At 38.4% G+C, this 21,897-nt stretch overlaps 2 protein-coding genes across 5 annotated transcripts in view; one reads left to right on the top strand and one right to left on the bottom strand.

Annotated features, from left to right (window-relative positions):
* Nucleotides 1–17,901, bottom strand: part of asb3 (ankyrin repeat and SOCS box containing 3) — a 28,192-nt gene extending 10,291 nt beyond the window's left edge. The window contains exons 1-7 of one of the 3 annotated variants that reach the window (XM_088609670.1): nt 16,852–17,901; nt 16,357–16,515; nt 15,065–15,177; nt 9,326–9,461; nt 9,071–9,248; nt 7,839–8,036; nt 1,344–1,595 (exon numbers count right to left, since the gene is read on the bottom strand). In XM_088609670.1, coding sequence (XP_088465796.1) covers nt 1,344–1,595; nt 7,839–8,036; nt 9,071–9,248; nt 9,326–9,461; nt 15,065–15,177; nt 16,357–16,515; nt 16,852–17,047 — 1,232 coding nt within the window. In that variant the 5' untranslated portion in view covers nt 17,048–17,901. The remainder of the gene's footprint in view (nt 1–1,343; nt 1,596–7,838; nt 8,037–9,070; nt 9,249–9,325; nt 9,462–15,064; nt 15,178–16,356; nt 16,516–16,851) is intronic. The other 2 variants (XM_088609671.1, XM_088609672.1) reach the window with 2 other exon arrangements.
* A 106-nt stretch (nt 17,902–18,007) lies between these two features.
* Nucleotides 18,008–21,153, top strand: chac2 (ChaC, cation transport regulator homolog 2 (E. coli)). 2 transcript variants are annotated; one of them, XM_088609674.1, is made up of 3 exons: nt 18,008–18,225; nt 19,805–19,840; nt 20,499–21,153. In XM_088609674.1, the coding sequence occupies exons 1-3, from the start codon at nt 18,163–18,165 to the stop codon at nt 20,868–20,870; spliced, it is 471 nt and encodes a 156-aa protein (XP_088465800.1). In that variant the 5' UTR covers nt 18,008–18,162; the 3' UTR covers nt 20,871–21,153. The 2 variants fall into 2 exon arrangements, with proteins under 2 accessions (XP_088465800.1, XP_088465799.1); XM_088609673.1 differs by having other exon boundaries at nt 18,008–18,297.
* Nucleotides 21,154–21,897: the final 744 nt, after the last annotated feature.

Here is a 21,897-nt window from a genome sequence, read left to right as displayed (position 1 = left end):
TTAGACTGTTTACAGACAAACGTCTTGGGACTGAAACATTACTTTGATAGTTCTCCATAAGAAACCACTACAAAAATCTTCCTCTGCTCTTTTATTTCAAAGTGTTTCCAAAGTTTATTGAGGAAAAATACACCAGCAACCACCATGTATTACTGCACCTGATTGACCTCCCAATAAACTGAATCTCTTTTGCTGAGCCGCACCTGCTGAAACACCTGCTTCCACTGGAGTGTTTCTATTCACTCCACAGACATAAGAGAGGCTTGTTGCCATGGATATATATATATATGCAGTTAATTATAGTCCACACAAAAAAATTCAAATGGCAATTCTCTCCCAAACACAGTTCTGCACTAAATAGAAGGCTCATACCTAAAAGTGCTTTTGGTCCATTTTAGATATTTTTTACTACTTTTAACTTTTAGAACCCTTGCAACTGAAAATTGTGAAAATCACAACACAAATTTGGGATTAAACAGTTCCAATACTTTTTCTGCTAAAACATCAGAAAAAGAGAAGAAAACGTTTGAAAGTATCACATTCTATCTGAACTGAAACAATGACATATTTTTCACCCCCCAGTTTCACATTTATAACTTCATTTTTACTTAGTTTTAATACCCAAAGATATACATGCTTGAACCCCTTTTATTGTAACTTGATTTTCGAATAATTGTAATAAACTGTAAGCCTTGTCATTACAACCCATACCACAGTAACCACACTTTGGCCATTAATTCAAACCGATATTGGTCTTAACATTACCAAGGCTGTCTGACGGTGGTCAAGTCATATCACACAGCATTTGTATCCCTGTGCTCCACATCACAAACAGTGAAATAGGTCTCCAGGTTCCAAAATTGTAGCTTTGTTGGAAGGAATTGTGTATGCCAATACTTTTTGAGGCTATTCTGGATGATAAACACCGCAAAAGAGGAGTTAACAACAGCTTGAATGACAAGTACTTGAAAATTCTCACCATATGCACTCAACTATAAGATTTTTATTCTTGCCACACAAAACTTCACCTTACAAGGACAAGCAACAACTTTCGTAGCCAAAGCTAACAACAACAATTGTAGGAAACTCTATCTCTAAGACATTAGGAAAACCAAAAAAGTGCTAGAATCTCTTATAGGTGATGTCACAGCCCTGAAAATAAATATTTCATTCTAATTTCTCAATCTCAGAGGGGTAGCAATGGATCCCTTCAGCAATTTATTTCTGTGCTCTTTGCAATGAAAAGCCCAGTTAAAAACAGGGGTCAAAATGTTACTTGAAATTTTCAGCGCTTTGTGTCTTTGTCATGATGTTGTTGAAGTACAACAAAGACCGCTACTTACCATGTTTCACTAAGAAGATGCACCGGGTCAAATCCTGCAAGCAGCAGTTCAGGAAGCCACTCAGGAGAGCGCTGTTGAGCGGACACACAGGCTGCAAGGAAGCCTTCCAGGTGCTCTCCCGAAGGCAGGGGGTCTCCTTGTTCCAGTAGTGAGCTGAAGAGAGACAGGTGCTCCTCCTCCAAGCAGGCAATGTAGTGACGCTCCAGCACGCGGGCCCCAGAGCTCAGGAGAACTAGAGCCATTTCCATGTAACTGTGAACAAGAACAGGACGAAACATGAACTTTATGAGCTTCCTCCTTCAAAAAATGCATGGGATTTTAACGCAGTGCCAAATGGTTAGAACATTTGCAAACTAGACTGAAGTTTCAGATTCTTTTCTATTCAATTGAACATTGACACTGAAGAAATCCAATGTGTTACAATCTTCCTAACTATTTAATCTAACACCTTTTAACACTATTTAAAACCCTAAACTTCACCTGCATAAGTTCAACATTGGTATGAAATGGTTCTGAAACCATACAGTTTACCACTAAAGCCTCAATTGTGTTACATTATGGAGTCACTTCAGAACATGGAATTTTCCATTCTCATGATGGTTATACTATTCTATTACTGTACATTCAGCTACGTATGGTGGAAATATGTACTTTATTAAACTGAAGTGTAAAGATGATGATTTTAAATAGTTTAATTTCCCAACAGTTTTTGAAACATGACACCATTAGGAAGTACATAATCTCCTCTATTATTTTTAGAGTCAAATGTGTCGATTCAGAAAAAAGGGAAAAAACATTTTCTATTAGCAAACACAGAACAAATGACCAATTACTCTAACAAGCATATTTACAGCCTGTGTGGATCCGTGCTAATAACTACAGCTACCATGCAGCAGCATAGTATAAAGTAGGAATGTTTCTTAACAGCTAAAATAACTACTGAATGTAATTATGCATGCTTGCTGGCAAACAGAACGGGCTTCTGTTCCACACTGTGTCCGCCTGTACATTAGGAATATCCGTGCTGACTGCGGACAGCCCACGTCGCCTGTGAATCAGGCAATATTCAGCATCCCTTCTGCTCAGACACAAAACTCCCTGCTCTGATCTGCCAGGACACAGTAAGCGTCCCAGTCCATCACAGCTGTGTCAACAGCTCCACCAAGAGGCCTGCTATGGTATGTAGCAGCTAGTTTCCTCTCCTCCTTGCATGTCTCTTACACATTCCACCCCCAGCCCTATCCTTTGCAGTCCACTGTTCTTCTTTGCCTTCTTTGATAGATGGAAATCACTGCCATGATCAAAGGCCATCTGTCAAAGGAACTCCGCCTGAGGGGTTGAGTCTCAGCAAGGTGCTCAGTTAGAGGCCTGCAGTACATACTCCTCTTCCTGATTCTGCTTCTCAAGCCCCCCCTGCTGTTACACTCCATCACATGTGCAAGATCAAAAAGGAGTTTTCACAAGTTCAAATGGCAATACATTTTGGAGCCATACGAATTTCCAGATCTGATCAGGGTTTTCCACACTTTAAAAAAAAAAAATCAACTATACAACACAAAAAAAACATGGTCCATTTTAAAATTCACAGAACTTATCATCCAGAGACTTGCTTTTCAAAGGTTTTAAAATTAAGAACTGTTTCCATCTCGTGTAGTCTTTGACGGAGAGCTATGTCATATACGGATCTCATGCAGCTGTGCTCAGCATCAGTGTCCTAGAAACCTTGCTGGATCATATGGCAGTAGTATGGGTTCTGTAGGACAAACAGCATGGTTTTGACTCAACTGTTTACAAATTGCCCATGGCACACATTTACCACAGAGCAGCAATCTGGCCACAGTGAAGGCTTTAGGACTCTATCCATTACATGTCTTCTTGAGTCTCTGTCCCAGATTTTTAAACTTAATACTCATCCTTCTTTCTGTGCAAATTCATATTGCAGGGGTTGAAGACACTGTGTTTTCGTCACTTTACTTTCATACAAAACTATATTTGCAAATGTCCTAAAAGATACCGCACTGACCCACCTGGAAAAATTGGGGAAAAAAAACACTTTTTGGATGTATTTTACTTCCTATTTTATGAGTGAACAGGCAAAATGTCACATGTAAGTAAGTCAAGCTAATTTATATGTAACACAGACATCTATCCATTTTTCTAATAGCAAACACTTGACTCTTGTTCTGCCTTCTCCTCATAATCAAAGGCTGACAAACACTTAATTTCGTAGATGAGTATATATCAATAGAAAAACACAGCAAGTGGTTATTTTGAAAAGGCCTGTTGTCACTCTAATTATGTGAAAATAACTGTGTTTGGGAGAAATGTAGGCCATGTGTATTGAGTATCACAGGACCACAAATATCACCACACTGCAATCTGACTTGCAGAATCCAATGCTATACTGTATGTTGATAACACACACCCTACCAGAACTGTTCTGTTGTAAAGACCCAGGGATTCCAAACATAATTATATGTAAAAACAAGGACTTCTTATCTAAAGTTCAGAAATACAGCCAAAGCTAAAAGTACTAAAAGGTGTTCTCCCCTTTGTTCCTCCCCATGGATTTAATTTTTATTATTTCACAAACAGATGCAGTTTTTCAAGCCCAGGGCCTAGATGTCCTTTGTACTGCATCTTATTCAGGTTTGACTCTTCTTCCCCTTGAAATGATATCCTTGGCAGGTATTGGGATAGGCATTGCTTCAGACACACGGTATTATTGCAATCTCATGTTCAGCTTTATGGGAGTTTTATATCAGAGCCTGTCTTTCTTCCACAGCTGTGATGAACAGAACATTATCAATATTCCATGACTTCAAAATGTTCACAGTGCCATATTTTTTTGATGAAGAAGGAAACCTTGTATAATGGCGCTTTAAAAAGACTATCAGTGTGAATTACCTCTTAGGTTTCTGTTCAAGCCTGTTAAGCAGCAAATGAAATAATGAGGCTTGGCACATTACGGTGAATTTCCTTATAAAGTAATTTCATTAATCCCCATTTCATTTTGTGAATGAAATGCAAATATGCTAGAAGTTTTTTTTAGTGCTTATTCTTTTTTTTTTTAATTTGAGCCAGCTTTATGTTAGTCCATTAGTCTTTCTATTGAAAAAAAAATGCTTTCACTAATCTCTCATGTAACAGCTCACTCTATCATTGCATTTCCTGATCCTTGTCTTACAGCACTGTCAGGAATGTTAACCATGGCCCTGTGCTAATGTTTCCTTAACACATTTAAAGTTATTTAAATCTAAATGTAATTATTCATACTCCTTTATTTGGCTTAAGACATTTTTTCTTACACATGTCCAATCCTATATTAGCTTCAGCATATACTGTAGGACAAAGACATTCCTGAATATCCCTATTGCAGTTTATTTCTTCCTCTTCAGAAATAATTACAATAATAAATAGTATTCACCTTATTTTTGTAATGCATTTCCTTTATCCTTTTTTCCTTTCTCTAATATTTCATGGTTTGGAAACTGTAAGAGCTTTAGTAGGCTTCCAGCACTTGCCTTGTGCTATGCCTGATTAATTAACTAACTGACAGTGAAAGTTGCTTGATTTGGCAGTTTCTAAGAGCCATGGATCATAAAAGTGCAAAATTTTCATACCCAAAGAAATGACAGAGTAACCATTGTGCAAATGCATGACCTCTTCAGTGTACATTGTGTCTTTTTCCTTTTAACGTGCTTGGTTTGTCATGCACAGTCCTGCCAGGGGAAATGTCTCCTTTGCCCTGTCTGGGGGGCAGACCCATCCTTACAGTGAATTCATGATGGGCAAACTGAATAATTGAGCATCTGTGTGTGACTGAAGTGCCTCTTTTCTTCTCAAATGGAACACAAGTAATATGACGATTGTCAAAAAAGGCTGCAAGAGGCCTCTAGCATGCAAATCATCATGTGCAAAATTCTGGATTTCACAGAGCAGCCAGGCTCAGTCATTCACAACACTCAAATTAGCATGCTCTAGGTGACTCGGCTCTAAATGTAATACTTACATACAGTATGTTATGCTTGTGGTCAGAGACATTAAATAATAAAATAAAAGCCCTCAGCAACGCATTCTCTTGAAATGTATCTTGTTTCCAAAAGTGGAGTTAATTCAGTCTAAAATGCTGCTGCAGCAGTTCTGCCATGGCTTCACAGGGCCTGATCATTTATTAAAACTCTCCAGCTCTCACCCAGACTCTTCACATTATGCACTGCTGTTTCACTCTATATAGCACACAATTAAAAATAAATCCCGGAATTCCCCACATTAGCAAGTACGTTCTAAGAATATCCCAAGCTGCAGAGAACAGTTAATAAACCTACGAAACAGGTATGCTGAAAAGGTGAAAGAAGAAACCACATATCTTTGTTTAGCCTATAATATTAGGGTTAACAGCTGCTCTTTAAAAAGTCATAACAGGATTTTCACTGCCCGCAGTGTGGACTGGTCCACAGTCTAAAGTATCATCCTTAAGCATGCCCCTCCTAAAGCACAGTGCCCCCTTTCTCCGTAGTGAGATGGTAATTTGGAATTTGGAACTTGTAATCCAGAGGAAAGACCACCTACTGGGCCACTAACACCATATCTAACAGCAACTAAAATATTCTTGTTTACTAAACAAGAATAGTTTTGTTTACTAAAATATTATCTAATTTCATATAACTGCGATGGACTGGTGTACTGTCCAGGGATTGTCCAGACAAGTGCTCAGTGCTGCCCAGGATAGGCTCCAGGCCACAGTGACACTAAACTAAATAAGTGGTTATTAAAAATTATGATATGATGTTTCAGACATCTGACAATGTCCGGTTTCGAGGTGGTATACCGTATACCTGCTGGCAACCTAACACTAGTTTTTAAAAAAGCTTGTAATTTGAAATAGTTCCGCTAACACATCGGTCTAGTGCTTGAATAAATAAATTAAAGTAAAAAGAATATTTTAATGATGACATGAATAGCTAATAATATTCAAAATACTTTGGCCCACTTTTGGGTATATGCTATAAGGCCACCACATTGTCAGTGTATCAAACAAAAGATTTCCGTCCGTGAACAGTAATTCTACCACAGAACCCTTTAGCTACCCTTACTCACATTAATGTACTCTACAAGTTAAGACACACCCCACTTGGCTACAGTCTGCCTTTCTAATACGTAAGCCAACATTGTAAGACATATTTTTTTTTCTTTCCATTTCACTACACGGTTCTTAGTTTTCAATTTATACCCTCTGTCCCTACAAGAGTCTACTGCAGTGAGGCTGATAAATGAGGTTCCTGTCAGCTGTGGCTGAATTCAGCTGAGACCCAGATATCTTCAGAGGCCCTTAGCTGGGACTGCCTTCTCTCCAGCAATCTGGCTTGTCACACAAGGAAGCCTGGGACTCCCATGGGAAAATCCAATGCTCAAAATAAGAACTACTCGTTTAAAAAAAAAAAAAAAACAGCAACTCATACACAGAAGAACAAAAAAAGCATTTAACTACTGATTCATATAACAAAACTCATGATGGCCAAGAACTGGAAGGTCTCAGACTGAAAAGTCAAAGCCACAAATGGGCAAGTTCATGCGCCTCAAGCAGGCAAGAAGCTTGCTGTAGGTTGATTGCTCCCTAATAAAAAAAACCGAGAAGAGGAAATAAAGCTGATAAAACTTTAAGAGCTAATTAAAGGTACTGTAAATGGGAATGTGGTGGATCGTTGTTTACCCATTTCACCTCCAACAATCTTGTCATAAATCTGATACTGTTCATTGACTCCCTCAACTGGGGTCTGCAAGAACACAAGATAGCTACCAATGTCTTCACTCTAGATAACATGAAAAAGGTGCTACCTACAACTACAGGTGATCGATAAAAGTTTTGTTTTCATATTGTGGAAACCTACATTGATCTAGTAACAGGGCTGTTCATTAGACGTTCATTAGTTACAACCTTATATAATCAAATGAAATTGCTTTACAGCAGCAACTAAAATACCTGACATTGTCACTTGAGTAATCCTGTGTAAAACAAAAGATGATAAAATCAAACTAATGGAAGACCGGGATCCTGAAGATCAATGTCCTGTTTTTTCCTCAGGTTTCCTAGGAAGGAGAAATTAGGCAAGATCACCTGGGAAGTGTGTCAGTAGGTGTGATTTCCTTTAAGTGACATAAGGCAATCAAAACCTCTCACATCTTCAAGATCTTTGAGCACAATATATTCTAAATTACAGAACACTGAACCAATATTACATTGCCAACATACATGAATTGGGAAATATAGTTATCTATTACAGTTATCTTACTTAGAGCTTTCTGGTACAATATGTACTATCCACAGAGAGAGAATGGTATTGTCCTCAAGCTTAAATGCATCTGTGAGCTTTGCATCAATATCAAGGACTCAATATATAACAGGTAGGCGCTTTTCTTTTTTCTTTAATATTTTCCATGGTGCAATCCAACTGAGTTACAGAACCAGAGATGCATGAATCCATTTAAACTCACCTTTCAGAAATTGCTAAACAAAGTGGCGATAAGATCTCAAACACCAAGCATTCCTGGGCATTAGGGCTGTAGCCTTCTCTCAGCAGAATCCTCAAACACTCTGTGTTACCTCCTAGCACCGCAGAATAAACAGGACTCACTTTCCCCTTCCCCATATCACACATCCGATCTGTCAGAGGAATAAGCAACTCCAGGATCCTGCAATAATACGGAGCCTACATATTAAACCAGGTATGTTTTATGAGGGATTCAGTTCAGTTTGTCATGATTGTAATCTTCAAAATTGTACTTCTCCTGGTGGAAATCTATCTAAGTGGCTCTGTGAAGATACAGGCCCTGAATATGCACTCTAAACAGTAAGTACCTGATAGTACCAACTACTTTTGAAGGACATTTCAAAGCTCCATCTTAAAAACCCTTTCAACAAAACAGATGACTGACATATCATATTAATATTTAATTTTCAGCTAACTGGATTCTCAGAAAAGCAGTCAGACATTGTCCATTTACAATATGTGAATTTGGCTCTGCCCAGAAATGTAAATTAGGCTGATCAAACATCTTTAATATAGCTGTACAAGGAAATCTATAAAGCCGTGGGGGAAAAACTCAGAGATGAGTAAAGGCACATTTCTAACAGCCTAGCATATGTCTGTCAGGCAGATACGGGCCTTTGACTGTAGTGCTAGCAGGGTGTTCTACAGAACTGGTCACAGATTAATAAGTGTTGTTCTGGAAGACAGTTGAAGTTACAACTGTCTGACCATAAAACCTAACGACAAATAAAAGAGATTTGGATGTGAAGGTTGTAACAAACATTTTGTAGTCTTCTAAGGTCTCATTTTGCTATATTACATATACAGTGCAATATTTAAAGCAGATCATCAGAGAAATAAATTGGCTATTTTGCCTTCCTTCCTATTTTGCCTTCCTAAATTCTTTCAAAAAAACATCCATATTTTGCTTTATTGTCCCAGAAGACAACACGAAACCCTACACTTACAGTACATAGCCTCAAGGAATCTGTAGTATTTACTGGGAGAATTTAGTCAGACTAGCACAAAAATATCTTCAAATTTCAAAATAAAATGAGTCATAGGTAAGAAAAAGAAAACTTAAAAGATGTAAATTTTTACTTTAGCTTGTTTTGTGTGCAACAGCTTGAGAATGTGGACCAATTCTGCACTGCAGAAAGAAAATGCCCTGTCAGTGACTAAAGCTCGGGAACCTACTTGTCTCTCCCATGCTGTGCAGCTGCATGTATAGGCAGCTGCCATGCGTCATCGTTGCAATAGAGGTTGGGATCAGCACCGTAGGACAGCAGGGTCTCCACACAGCCCAGATGTCCCTCCTGGGCTGCAATGAACAGAGGTGTGGCTTTGTCCTTGGCCTGGCAGTTTACATTTGCCCCTAAAACCACATCTTGGTCAGCAAGGTATTTCATCTGGACAGTTCCAAAATCAAAGGGGTAGAAAACACTTTCCTACCACAGTCTGCTAGACTCTTCAGGCACTCAAGCTGCCCATACTGAGCAGCAATGAACAGCGGAGTGATTCCAAAATCATCCCTGATCTCTATGTCAGCATCTTTCTCCAACAGAATCTTCATGACCTCAGAGAACCCCTGAAAGAAAAGAAAGAAATTCAACATTGTATTAATACACCAGTTGACAAAGGCCATTAAACTGGTATCCTATTAGCATTAACCTATAATAGACACTAGCAACTTGACAATGGCAATCCCAAGGTTTAATAGATGTGCAAATGTTATTAATCAGAATAAACCATGTAAATAAAGCTAAAGCTCTTTTGAGATATTATTCAAATAAACTTTGTTTTTATACATATTTTATAGAATTCACATACCTAGAATCTAGAATTCACATACCTTTGCTTTTGTTTATGTGCTTCTAATATTGATCACTGGTTTAAAGTGAGGAGTGCTGCTGTAGCTGTATTAGCCCACTGCACAGGTGGGATTCCAGTGTTCAGGGTTAGGCCAATCAATTACACACATAAAAAACTCAAGCTAATGTGAAATCAAAAAACGCCACTTCCAAAACCGTTTAACTCAATTTTAATACTGTTGAAGATGGATCAAAATAAGAATTTAGTTGTCTGATGAATTATAGATTTGATCTAGAAAAATGCATCACAGCAAACTTCGCAACAAGCAAACATTTTTAGTACAAACTGCTTCATTGCCACAAACTGGCATGCTGTCCAAAACCTATATTCATCAAAACCTTTTACTGGGATCCCAGTTACCACTGTTTTCAAAAACAGATATTTCCACCTTGATATAAAACAACCAGTGTATACAGGCCCCTCTTTAAAAGCTGCTTTTCATGCAGTCCCATGGGTGGCTGCCAGGAGATGGGTTTCACTATAATGAGACAGAAATAGCTTAGTGGTGCTGCAGAGCCCAACAGCATTTTAATGAGTAAACCTGTATTCATTAAAAGAATCCTCGAAACCCATACTCTTTAACAACCGCTGGTAAAACTGCTGAAGTTAGTCAGTGAGCATGTATGTGTATGCATGTACAGAGCTCTGGAGTATCCAAATAAGCCCATAACCAGACTGGTGGTAGGGCAAAGTGGAGCTGCCCTGCTCCACAGGCAATTAATACTGTGAATATCCCATTTAGCCTCCTCAAGGGGGATAACGTTTTCCCCGGGGGACAATTTAATCTACACGTTGTTGGGCTAGGCTAGTGGAAAAAAAACTCACAGGAATATGAGAAGTACATGCAAACTCAACCCAGAATGAAGCCCATTCCAAGAATGAAGAGCCAGGCACTGTTGTGCAGCAGTGTTAACATCCATGTCATCACACTTTATTGGCCATTTTTAATTTCTTGCATTAGGAATTTGTCTTTTCACATACCCCAGCATGCTCTCCATGAGACACACAGACAGGGAGAGAGAAGCTTGGGGTCAGAGCGCAGGGTCAGCAATTTATAAGGCGCCCCTGGAGCAGCTGGGGTTAAGGGCCTTGCTCAGGGGCCCAACGGAGTAGGATTGCTCTGCCGGCCGCGGGATTCGAACCGGCAACCTTCCAGCCACAGGTGCAGATCCTTAGCCACAGAGCCACCACTCCGCTCCTAGAGTAGGTTACTAAATGTAGGTTACTAGCCAGTTATGGATGTGTTCATGTCTACTCCATGGTGCACTTAAAAGAGTTTATCACACCTCCATCATCTTTACATCAAGTCTGCTCATATTAATATGGCAGGCATCTGTAAAATCAGGCACCAGACTGAAAACTGCAATTTCTTGAAGAATGTGTGAATGGAGTATTTCTAATTATATAAATATATATGATATCTCACCAAGGACGCCATTTCGTGGTTTCAGCTGAGAGGAGAAACAATTAAATGATTGAAAACCCTGCCATGGACGTCTAATCTTATAGAAAAAGAATCTCAAACCTTGACTGGTGGCCCTCTTAGCCAGGAATTAAAATTAACATCTGTTAGGAGTGTGAAACACTCATTATCCCCAGAAGGACACCGCTGTAGATTAATTATTGATCAGGAATATTAGTCAAGCGTGTACGAATGCCCAGTCACCTTCTCCCGCTGAGTTCCAGCAGGACAAAAGCACCCTATTGATATGAGCATTAAAAGCTCCCATAGAGAAGTGCCAGACTGCTTCAAAGTCTTTCCAAGAATTTTATATTTGGTGCAAATATTTAAAAAGCATATTCAAGCACAGCCTCTTTTGGTAACTCTGTGTTCTTCCACCATTTTAGTTCATTTCATGTGTTTTATTTTTTTATCACTGCTCTAAAATACATGATGAACAAGGACAAATAGGTACAGCAGACTTTAAGTATTTTCTAAAGGTATTCAACCTACAGCTCCTTCAATCTCCTCTGCTGCTATACTTTGACACATCCTGGTCCTTAATTGCTATACTGATACCGTGAATTATCAATTAAAAATTCTGTAATGGAGTGAACTGAAGGGGCTGCAGGTTAAGTAACCCCATTCTAAAGCTCAGCTTAATTCAAAATAATATATTCTTTTTAGATTTAGTTTTCAGACACCTCGCTGCAAAAACTCCACATTCAGAACTCATCATAGGGATATAATTCACATTTTATTTGAAAATGAAGTACAAGGAAAGAAAAGGACAACTCTGCCCCCTGTATTTCTTCTTGCACAATGGCAGCTGAAGGCAATACTCTTTTTACAGGTTACAAAAATAAAACTACCCATGTTCCAAAAAGCACATCTAGCACATGTAATTTTTGTTACAATATCTCATTATTTATCCAAGCAGGGGGGCAGTAAAATGAAATTATTTTTCTCCTTCTAGCCTGCAGATGAAGAACGAGCCCTGCACTGTGACTGGGGGGGACGCTGCAGGGAGGGTCGCCTGGATGTGCCAAGAATGCAGCCCAGCACGTTCTCAGTGATGTAACCTCTCATTCCACTCTGCAAGGCTCTGCTTCACTTCCTATTCTGTAGCATAGGCAGCTCTCTCTCCTTCCCATTTGCCACAGTGACACCTAGTGAACAAACACTGCGCTGATGCAGGTGCCTTGGTGGTGTAAAAGTGGAGCGGGACTAAAATGGTTGTAATTTCTTTCAGATGGAGACCCCTTTCTTTCCTTAACAATGCATCTTTGTTCATCTACATAAAACTTCCCATTCCAGTGCTTGTATTTTTAATAAAATTAAATTGTTCAAATGATTTTTTAAATCTGTTAACTATATGAATCTCTTAAAAAACAAAGGTCCCATAGGTAATGACATGTTAGTGTGCTGTTACTACAAGCTATTTTACTGAAATAATTCCCATAATGCCAGGACACTCTTCAAAAGCCCTGTAAATGACAGGTGGACATACTATACAGTGTGTTAGACGTGTATGTTAGGGAATGTTACCTACAGCTTGGGAGCTTAAAGTAACCAAATGAACAAGTCACCTTTACTTACACTTGGTGTTTATTAAAATAAAACTCAACAAACCATGCCTCTTCAACTGATACACATTTAGCACAAACACTGAATCAAAAGATGTCAGTAAAAAAAAAACACCAGGTTTTGTATGTCCTTTTTGATTTTAATGTCCTGGAATGTGATTAGGTTCATCTATTATACAGCGGTACTACTAGTGATATAAGAAATTATTACTATTAGTAGTAGTAATGTAAATGACATGGAGTAACTAAAATATTCTTCTGTGGAGCAACACTTGAGCACCACAGTTTTCACTCCAAAAATAAATTCACAATGACACCTGTCCATCTTGAAAGCTTGCTTTCTTCATCACTCAGACAGCAACATCTTAAAATCATTACTGCCTATCTGAGAACACACAGAAAAACATAACTAATATGAATCCATTAACATCAGAAGAAGTTACTGCCAAATGGAACTCTAATTAACTGCAGAATTCCAGACCAAAAATCATTTCAATTTCAAAACGTTTTTTGCTAAACAAAGCCCTCAGAAAACAAAATAAAAATAGTGTTTGAATACATAGGTCAGGCTTTGTATGCTTCAAGATAAAACAGGCTTCTTCCTTTGTGAAATGCTGGGTTATTGTGGCTCAGAATGGATATATGTTTCAGGGGTTTTTTCTGCTAATTTACATTGAAACATAAAATCACCGTGACAGGCAGTCTGTAGTACACACAGGACTTTTATTTAGTATAGATGCCAGGAAGAAAGACTATTTATTTATCAGATTTTAGAGAGCAATTCTCTATTTTTTCCAGTGTAAATAACAGGGACACCAAGTGGTGGAAACCAGTAGTCATGGAGAAAACTGCAAAAGATTCTTCTCTTCCTCATGAAACATCAGTTCATAAATTTAATGTAGTAGGCATACAATATAGAGCATATTTGGATTAAGAACTACAGTAGTTAATTAATAGAAAACAAAGTATAAATAAGGAGTAAATGCTAGATTTAGGGTGAAGTAACTAGCTGACTATCACAGGAGATTGAATTAGGACTACTGGTCTTCGTACTTTATTTAAAAGATTCATGCATACTAACTGGAACGACTAAACTTTACTTAAGCAAATACTATTGAATCTGCAAATTAATTCTGGTTCGTAAATTATCTAAGATGTAAATAAAAGATTGAGTGTGTAAGCACATGTGCAGAAGACTTAATATTGATAAACATTAATGTTAATAAAGTAAATGGTTTGAGTGTTTATGCTGACATCTTTTACATCTTTGAGATAATTGGGGAATCAATCATAATTGCAAGCAAGAAGTAGGTATATTATGTATTAGTACATTGTACAATAAGCAAGACCTCATATAGAATTACATGTACAATTTTGGTCGTCATATTACAAAGAAGGTATTGCTGTCTAGAGAACAGCAACCAGATACATTCCTGGGCTGAAAGAAATATCCTGAACTAGCTGGCTAAAAGAGGAGATTTTTTAGCCTTGAATAAATACGACTACAAGGGGACCTGATTCAAGTATTCAAAATCCTTATAGGCACTGACAGAGTCAAGTGGAAACTAAGTGGAATTGCATTTAAAATAGAGAACAGGGAGGACATAATAACACTTTACACACTGAACTCTTAGGGTATGAAAAAAGTAACCCAGCAGTTGACGTTCTCTGACTTCTTTTTAGAAGCAACTGGATGAGATGCTAAGATCAATTACTTACTACCAACCAAAACAGTTTTATGGGCTTGAAAGCCTCCTTCTGTTTGTAACCCTGCTTATGTTCTAAATAGATTTATTAAGTAAAATACGTTTTTTAAAAGTTTATAAATAGGACAGTCATATATTCAAAGAGAAAATAAAATTTCACAGCAAATCAGTTTTCAAACAAATGTAACTCGAAATTAATGTTGATTTAAAAACAAATGATCAGTAATGTTTTAAAACAAAGACGTTTGTCCTAAAAATGATAAAGACTGAGTACAATAGCCAATTTCTCAGTAAAACAAATGATTCTGAACATTATCTCTTAAGCCAGCAGCCATATCACTCTGCAACTCACAACTGGCAACCCACTGAAGCTAAGCAGGTGTGAGCCTGGGCAGTACCTGGATGGGAGACCTCCTGGGAAAGGTGTTAGTGGGGCCATCCAGGTGGGGCTGCACATTGGTGGTGGTGGAGGGGAGTCCCCATTATCTGTAAAGCGCTTTGAGTGGAGTGTCCAGAAAAGTGCTATATAAGTGTAAGCAATTATTATTATTAAAGATTATATAGTGAAAATGAAAATGCAGAATACCTGAAAAGCAGATTGATGTAGAGAATTCCACCCACACAGCGACTGGGACCCATTGACATCAGCTCCTCGGCTCACCAGCAGCTTCACAACATCTGTGTGACCGTTCTGCACAGCTAGACAAACCAGAAAGAGTTCAAAACACCTAGTTGCATACAAGCCATAATGCTTTACCTTTCCTAACCATTGCTTGCTCAACCCAAGGCGTGAAATAGTGAAAGATTAACAGCCTGTAAACGTTTGAAACACCCATCTGCATTCACAATCCAGTCTGACTCAAACTGTCATCATAAAGTCCATTTTATTCTCATTAGTGAAGTTTTTTTTCAGACTTGCAAAGAGTTCATGTCAGGACTTTTCTTTACAGCCAACAAATTGCTTTCCACCAGTTTTACAAGAACCATAAATCAATTGTTTTTCAGGAGGTACTAATGCAGACTAGAATGCAAATAGGATTCTTCTGGGCCTACACTGGATTGTTTAGCAAAGCCTTAGGTGAACCAAACCAGAGGAAGATCTAAATTTTGTAGAATAAGAAAATAAAATTAATGGCACAGTTAACCATCAGCATGGAAAAAGGTTAGCTGTAATTCAATTTCCTCCTTTTAACCACCTGTAGAAATATCTTTTGTTTCAAGGAGAAAATCTTCTTTACCAGTATGTGTTAATTGAATTTCTTCGGCAACCCATTTGAGCACAATGAAATATATTTTAATGAAGAGATCACAAAGAAAAAAAGTTTTTGCAGATAACTGAATTCCCTACGGGTTGCAGGGGCTTTTATTCCTAAAAGGTTTTTTTAAATGAAGAAATAATCTGTGCCATGAAAACTTCATTTAAATCTTGCATTGTCTTCTTGGAATTAAAATAGTCTAGTAATAAAAATGAAGATTATTCTACTGAAAAATAAAATTAAGGCATGAAATCCTGTCAATGTTTATTAAGCCCACATTAACATTATGTTTTATTGCACTGTCTTGACAGGTTGTAAAATCAGTAATAATACAAAACAGATTCATTGCACAGTATCAGATTAGGTCAGATACACACCTTTTTTATAAGCATAACATATGTTGAGCTAGACAAATGTGGCCCATCTACCAAGCCGAATAAATCATCTAACCACATCTGGCAGAAAGAAGCACTATATTTAAACCAAAAATCATCATAGTGCATTTCAGGTTTAAGGGTGAAACAGTCTGGCCCCTTCACATTGACAGTCTGTGAGTGTTTTTTCTTAAATGTCAAATAGGCACAAAATAAAAGCCTGAAAAACCAGGCCTAGTGTTTCTTACCCAAGAACAGGGGGGTTGTCTCTTCATTAGTAACCTGGTTGGCTTCAGCTCCTGCCTCCAGGAGCCGCCCCACAATGACACAATGTCCCTTCCTTGCAGCCAGGTGCAGGGCTGTCTCTCCTTCATAGGTCCGCGAGTTCACAAAACTGATGGAATCAGCTGAAGAAGAGGAGGACGGCAGGAGAACAAAAGCAGGGGAGAAAAAGCACTCAGTGTGATGATTAAAACAAACTGATCGGTAGCTCCAAAAACAGGCACAACACCAGTGCCAAAGCGTCCTAAAATTCTGTAACAAGGGGAGCGGGTGCCAAAAACTAAATACGTGCACTAAGTGTTGCGTTCCCAAATATTGTGCTGTAAACAGAAGCTCACATTGCAACCCATGAGCTCAACTGGCAACCTTGTACAGTAGGTATGCAATAAAAACTATTAGCAGATACTAAATAACACAAAGGTATTTTATAGTTGTTTTAGGGTAATAAAGGATGTACTTACCAGCTTGAATTAGTATATTCAAGCATTTATGGGAGTTACTGAACGCTGCCTCGTGTATAGAGCTCCATCCCCTGTTGTCGGATATGTCGATGCTGTAACCTTTTTTAATGAGCTTTCTCAACAACTTCACGTTCCCCTGCCTCGCAGCGATGCCAACAGCCGAGCAGGTATCGGAAAACGCCTCGGTGAAATCCATCTCGGCGTAAGATCGATCAGTTTAATTTCTAACTTTGATCTGATTCGCAGCAACATTGAAAGCTTTTACACCATCGCATGAAGTAACTAAAAGACACCATTCCTATCAGAGGAAGAACTCACCACTATTAAAAACGAAGTTTGTACTGTAAATAGTTTAAGGATGATGTCAGGATTGAATTAAGTAAATTAAAATTAGTGCCTACTACAACCTCACACAAATGTCATAATTATACTGGTTATCTTTCCGCTACATTACTGTATATAGCAAATCGAATCATTAAATGAACCCCTTATTCTTAGATCTTATGCAATTTATCTGGCATTAACGTGAACAATTTGATCTTAATTTTGTATTTATCCCAGCACTCTGATCATGCAATTTAGATACAATTTAAAAATGCAGCAGAATACTTAAACATTCAATCTTAAAATACTTCTGTTTTATAATGATATTTAACTTGCCTGTATATTAAAGAAACATAAACAGAACTCCGATGTTCCTCTAAAAAATGATAAATCATTGAGTATTATGTTAAGTACTTCAAAAATACTATACTGTTAAGTCACTATTAGCCACTACATATAAAATTGCGCCTACAAAACAAACCACAAGTTTCCACTTCCTGGATTGCGACATCACCACTTGTGTCTTTCGATTGGCTTCTCCTCATAGTAGGCCTTCCTACTCTCTTTCTATTGGTTTAGCAATCTGACATGTTCCGTACATACACGACGGAATCCTGGGTTATGTAGTTTTATTGTACAGGTCACATAGTTCACAATGACTAAAAAGACGTATTTGGAGTACAGTAATTTTAACCGTACAAATTGGATGAAATTCTACAAAAATCTGATGTTACGCGTGCATCCCTTCAGCACATATCCTGACTGTCGTGGAAACAAAATCTTAATTGGACTGCAAATCCCAAGGTCCTTGAGTGACAGGCTTATGCGTCTATACTGGTGATCCTGAAATCACACTTTTAAACTGGCATTATATCTAAGTGTAGTTAATGATGACTGTTTGTGTTCACAGCTGATTGCCGCCTGCCTTCCGTTACAGAAAAAGGAAATATTTATTTAATAAACCGAGTTTAAAAAATCTTAAAAGGCATGTGGGTTTTCGGTTACGGATCCTTGATCTGGAAAGTGGATTTTCCTTTCGAGGAGAAACAGGTCGGTTATATCACCGGTTACAGCAGGAGATTCTGGCAGGGCAGCACAGATCACCGCGGAGTTCCGGGCAAGGTCAGAGAGAGCATGGCAAAAATGTTGCTATCCATTATACCATGTAACGTATTGCCACCATTTACAGCTTTGGAATATCTGATTGTTATTAAGGATCATTCCGTATGTGTCACTGTCGCCATATACACTAACCTAAGACGCCTGCAATACCCTGTATGTAAAATAAATCGTAAATGTTATATAGTAGATTAGCAGTTGTCTTCATGGAAAAGGCGTATGTGTTAAAGATGGAATATGATAACTGTATCAGTTCTATATTGCGAGATCGTGAAGTCGATAGTTAATATTTTAAAAATAATTAGGAAATGGAGCTGACTTTGATATTTACCACCAGCTCTCCTACCGTGTAGAGTTTCCCATTTCTTCAGCCGAGTGAACGCCTTTACTAGGTATGGCTTAAATATCAGGCATATGACAAGATCAAAGATTGTGAAGCCATTGGATTTTAAACTTCGTCTGTAAATTGCCACCCCCTGTTGGCTTACTAACAGAGGAAGAGAATGGACAAAACACAGACCCAGCACTTTATTGCCCTGTCTAGACAAAAAAAAAAACTTGACTACCTTGTATAAGATTATTTACAGAGTTTCCTTAAACAACACTAGGATATTGGATAAAAAGGAAACTTGCTCCCAAATGATCAAGACCTTTTATTTGTAGGCTTTTCTTACACTATTACCATAAATATTGCCGCAAATCCAATTTATGAACAGCAAATATGTTAAAAGATGTTTGGCAAAACGTTTTTGTAACCCACTGGTCAAGTTTCAGTCTAAAGTGAATAACTTCTCAAGTAAGGATGAGAGCTGTATAGTTCAGGTGGGTAGCTGCATCAGTATGCATACACTGCAAAGGAACAAGTAATAGGTTTATTCCATGCTGAAAAAAAGAAGAGAGAAAACACAACTTTTCGGCTGTGGAGCCTTCTTCAGGTGTGAGAGAGACAAGACAGTAGGCAAAGGTAATGTAGCGGGAGAACAAAGGCTGGGAGAGAGGAGGAGCGAGAGGTGGGAGCAGGGGACAGAAAGAGAAGCCAATCAAGAGTTGTGAAGTCAGAATGGGTGCAGAGAGGTGTGAAATGAAACTTCCAATGAAACAAATCATGTTTTGTCTTCTTATTGCTGCCCCTGTTCGGTATTACCCCCATCCTAGGAAAGACACCTATGTCCAACAGCTCCTCGCCTCCAGTCACAGTTTTTAGTCTTTGCCAGGTGGCCTGGCATGGGAGTAGGGCAATCCAAAGGAGGCTCACCCTGCCTGCTGTTTTGAGAGGAACCGACAGGATTCAGAGCCTTTTAAACAGGCACTGGAGTGTAGTGGTGTTATTCGCTTATTACAGATCCACACTGGGATGAAGTCTCACATTAATAAAGTATCCTTTGCCAGTTCAACAGAAATGAAGTAAAATGCAGTTTACCCTTTCTTAAGAAAAGGTCTGCATCTGTGTGTATTTCAGGAATTGTGCCTTCAATTTATTAACGAATTGAGGTGTCTTGCTTTTTTGTAGCCTGGAAGAGTGGTAACATTGGTGGAAAATCCTGAGGTAAGATGTATTTAGTATTTGTTTCTAAATTCATATTTTGCAGTTAAAATATTAAAAACCCAGAGAATGTCTTTGCATCGCTTGCACTGAACGTAAGTATGGAGAAGGTTTTGGGAGTAAAATTGGCCAGCATAGATGATCTCATTTTACAGGCTTTCTCACATCAGTGCTGGAACCTGTTCAGCATCTATAGATAATACTGACAGTGTTCTGTCCCTTTCTAGTCTTTTATTGTTGCATGCTTGTAAAAAGGACTGAGTGAAAAGCGCTTTGTCAAGCAGGTAAACCATGTACCAGATGTGTACAATAGTCTGTTTCATTTGGGTTTCTCATTATTTAGCTTTGTGGTGGACGTTTTACACTGATGGTTAGGATCACTGCGTCAACAAACTGTAGTCAATGCTAAATTCTAGAGGTTTAACATTGGGACCTGTTCATGGCTTTTTCCTTCATTTATCTTCTCGAAATTCTAGGGAGAAAGAATTACACATTTGTTTCAAACGTCAGTTAATGGATTTTAATTTATCAAAGGTGTTGCTTCTGAGTGTTTGAGATCGACGCTCATTTTTCTTCTTGCTTCAGTAATACATTCAGTACGACCATGTGTTATGTTATGTCCATTTAGTGTTGCTCAGTGGGTGACTTTCTGTCTCTGCAGGGATGCGTCTGGGGCGTGGCTTACAAGCTGCCATCTGGGAGGGAGCAGGAGGTGAAGGAGTATCTTGATTATAGGGAAAAGGGAGGATACAGGGTAACAACGGTGACCTTCTATCCCAAGCAGCCACCTGCACAGCCCCTGCACACACTGCTCTACATCGGGAGCTGTGACAATCCTAACTACCTGGGCCCAGCACCACTGGAGCACATTGCCCAGCAGATTCTATGTGCTGTAGGGCCCAGTGGGAGGAACACCGAGTACCTCTTTGAACTGGCCAACGCTGTTCGGGACCTGGTGCCTGAGGACTCTGATGAGCACCTCTTTTCCCTGGAGAAATTAGTCAAGGGTCTCCTGAAGGAGAGGGGAGGCTAAGTGTTTCCAAACTGCTTCCTGCCATTCAGCACCCGCGGTACAAACAATGATGTACTTGAATCAGACGGGACAGGATGTCGAACACTACCTACAGTTTACCTACAAGTTCTAGTTGTCCAAAACGAATTCCAAAAACTTACATTAGCAAAAATGTTATCAATACCAAACAAAAACTCTGTAGTCCATGGTCATGAGAGAGAACACTCTGAAATTGAATGTCCTTTGATGTAACTATAAATGTCCATTTGTATACTGTAAAAAAATAATAAATAATTTAAATGTGTTGATGTTGTTTTCACTAATCAAATGCTGAATCAGAGTTAAGATGCAAAAAGAAGGACTTTTTAAAAATAGTAAGATGTTTGATTTATAATAGATGGACATGACTGGGAGTGACAATGTGTCAAAAACATTTACTGTTTATGTTCTTTAATGTTGATTTATCCTACTGTAGTTTATTACTGTATTTCATTTAATCACAGTGCTTGCTAGCAGTTTAAAGGGCTCTATTTAGCGCTTGGAAAGTGGCAAACATCCACTGATGAGCTCTCAGGGAACAGAACACAAGACTATAGATGTTTGAATACATATTTAATTGACTTCTCATTAAGCTTACAAATCTAAAATATAATAATAAAGAGGTGAAACTAAAGGTTTTTTAATGCATAATATCTCACAGGTGTTGTGGGCTAGTTGTATTATAAATGCACAGAAAGGATTTCCAGTGTCTAGAACACAGCAAGTTCTCCTGATTCTCAGGACCACAACAGAACCATTGAAGAATCTGTCACTACAGGATTACAGTTTATCTCACAGCTCATTTTCTGCAGTGTCCAAATTGCATTATAAATGGAAAATATATTCTCACCGTTTGAATGTTCCATACAAAATTCCTGGATTAGCGCCAACTAAGTCCTGAATTAGGCCTGCATCTCTTTCCTTTTTCATTTTCATGTTTAATGCATGTTCACGTATATAAAAATCCTTGATAATGGTAGTTTTAATGTTTTTAACAACATAATTGTGA

This window comes from Lepisosteus platostomus, chromosome 17, assembly GCF_059453375.1.
Source record: "Lepisosteus platostomus isolate fLepPlt1 chromosome 17, fLepPlt1.hap1, whole genome shotgun sequence".
In the NCBI taxonomy this organism is placed as follows: domain Eukaryota; kingdom Metazoa; phylum Chordata; class Actinopteri; order Semionotiformes; family Lepisosteidae; genus Lepisosteus; species Lepisosteus platostomus.
Note: the sequence above shows the minus strand (reverse complement) of the source record. Positions and strands in the feature narration are given on the sequence as shown.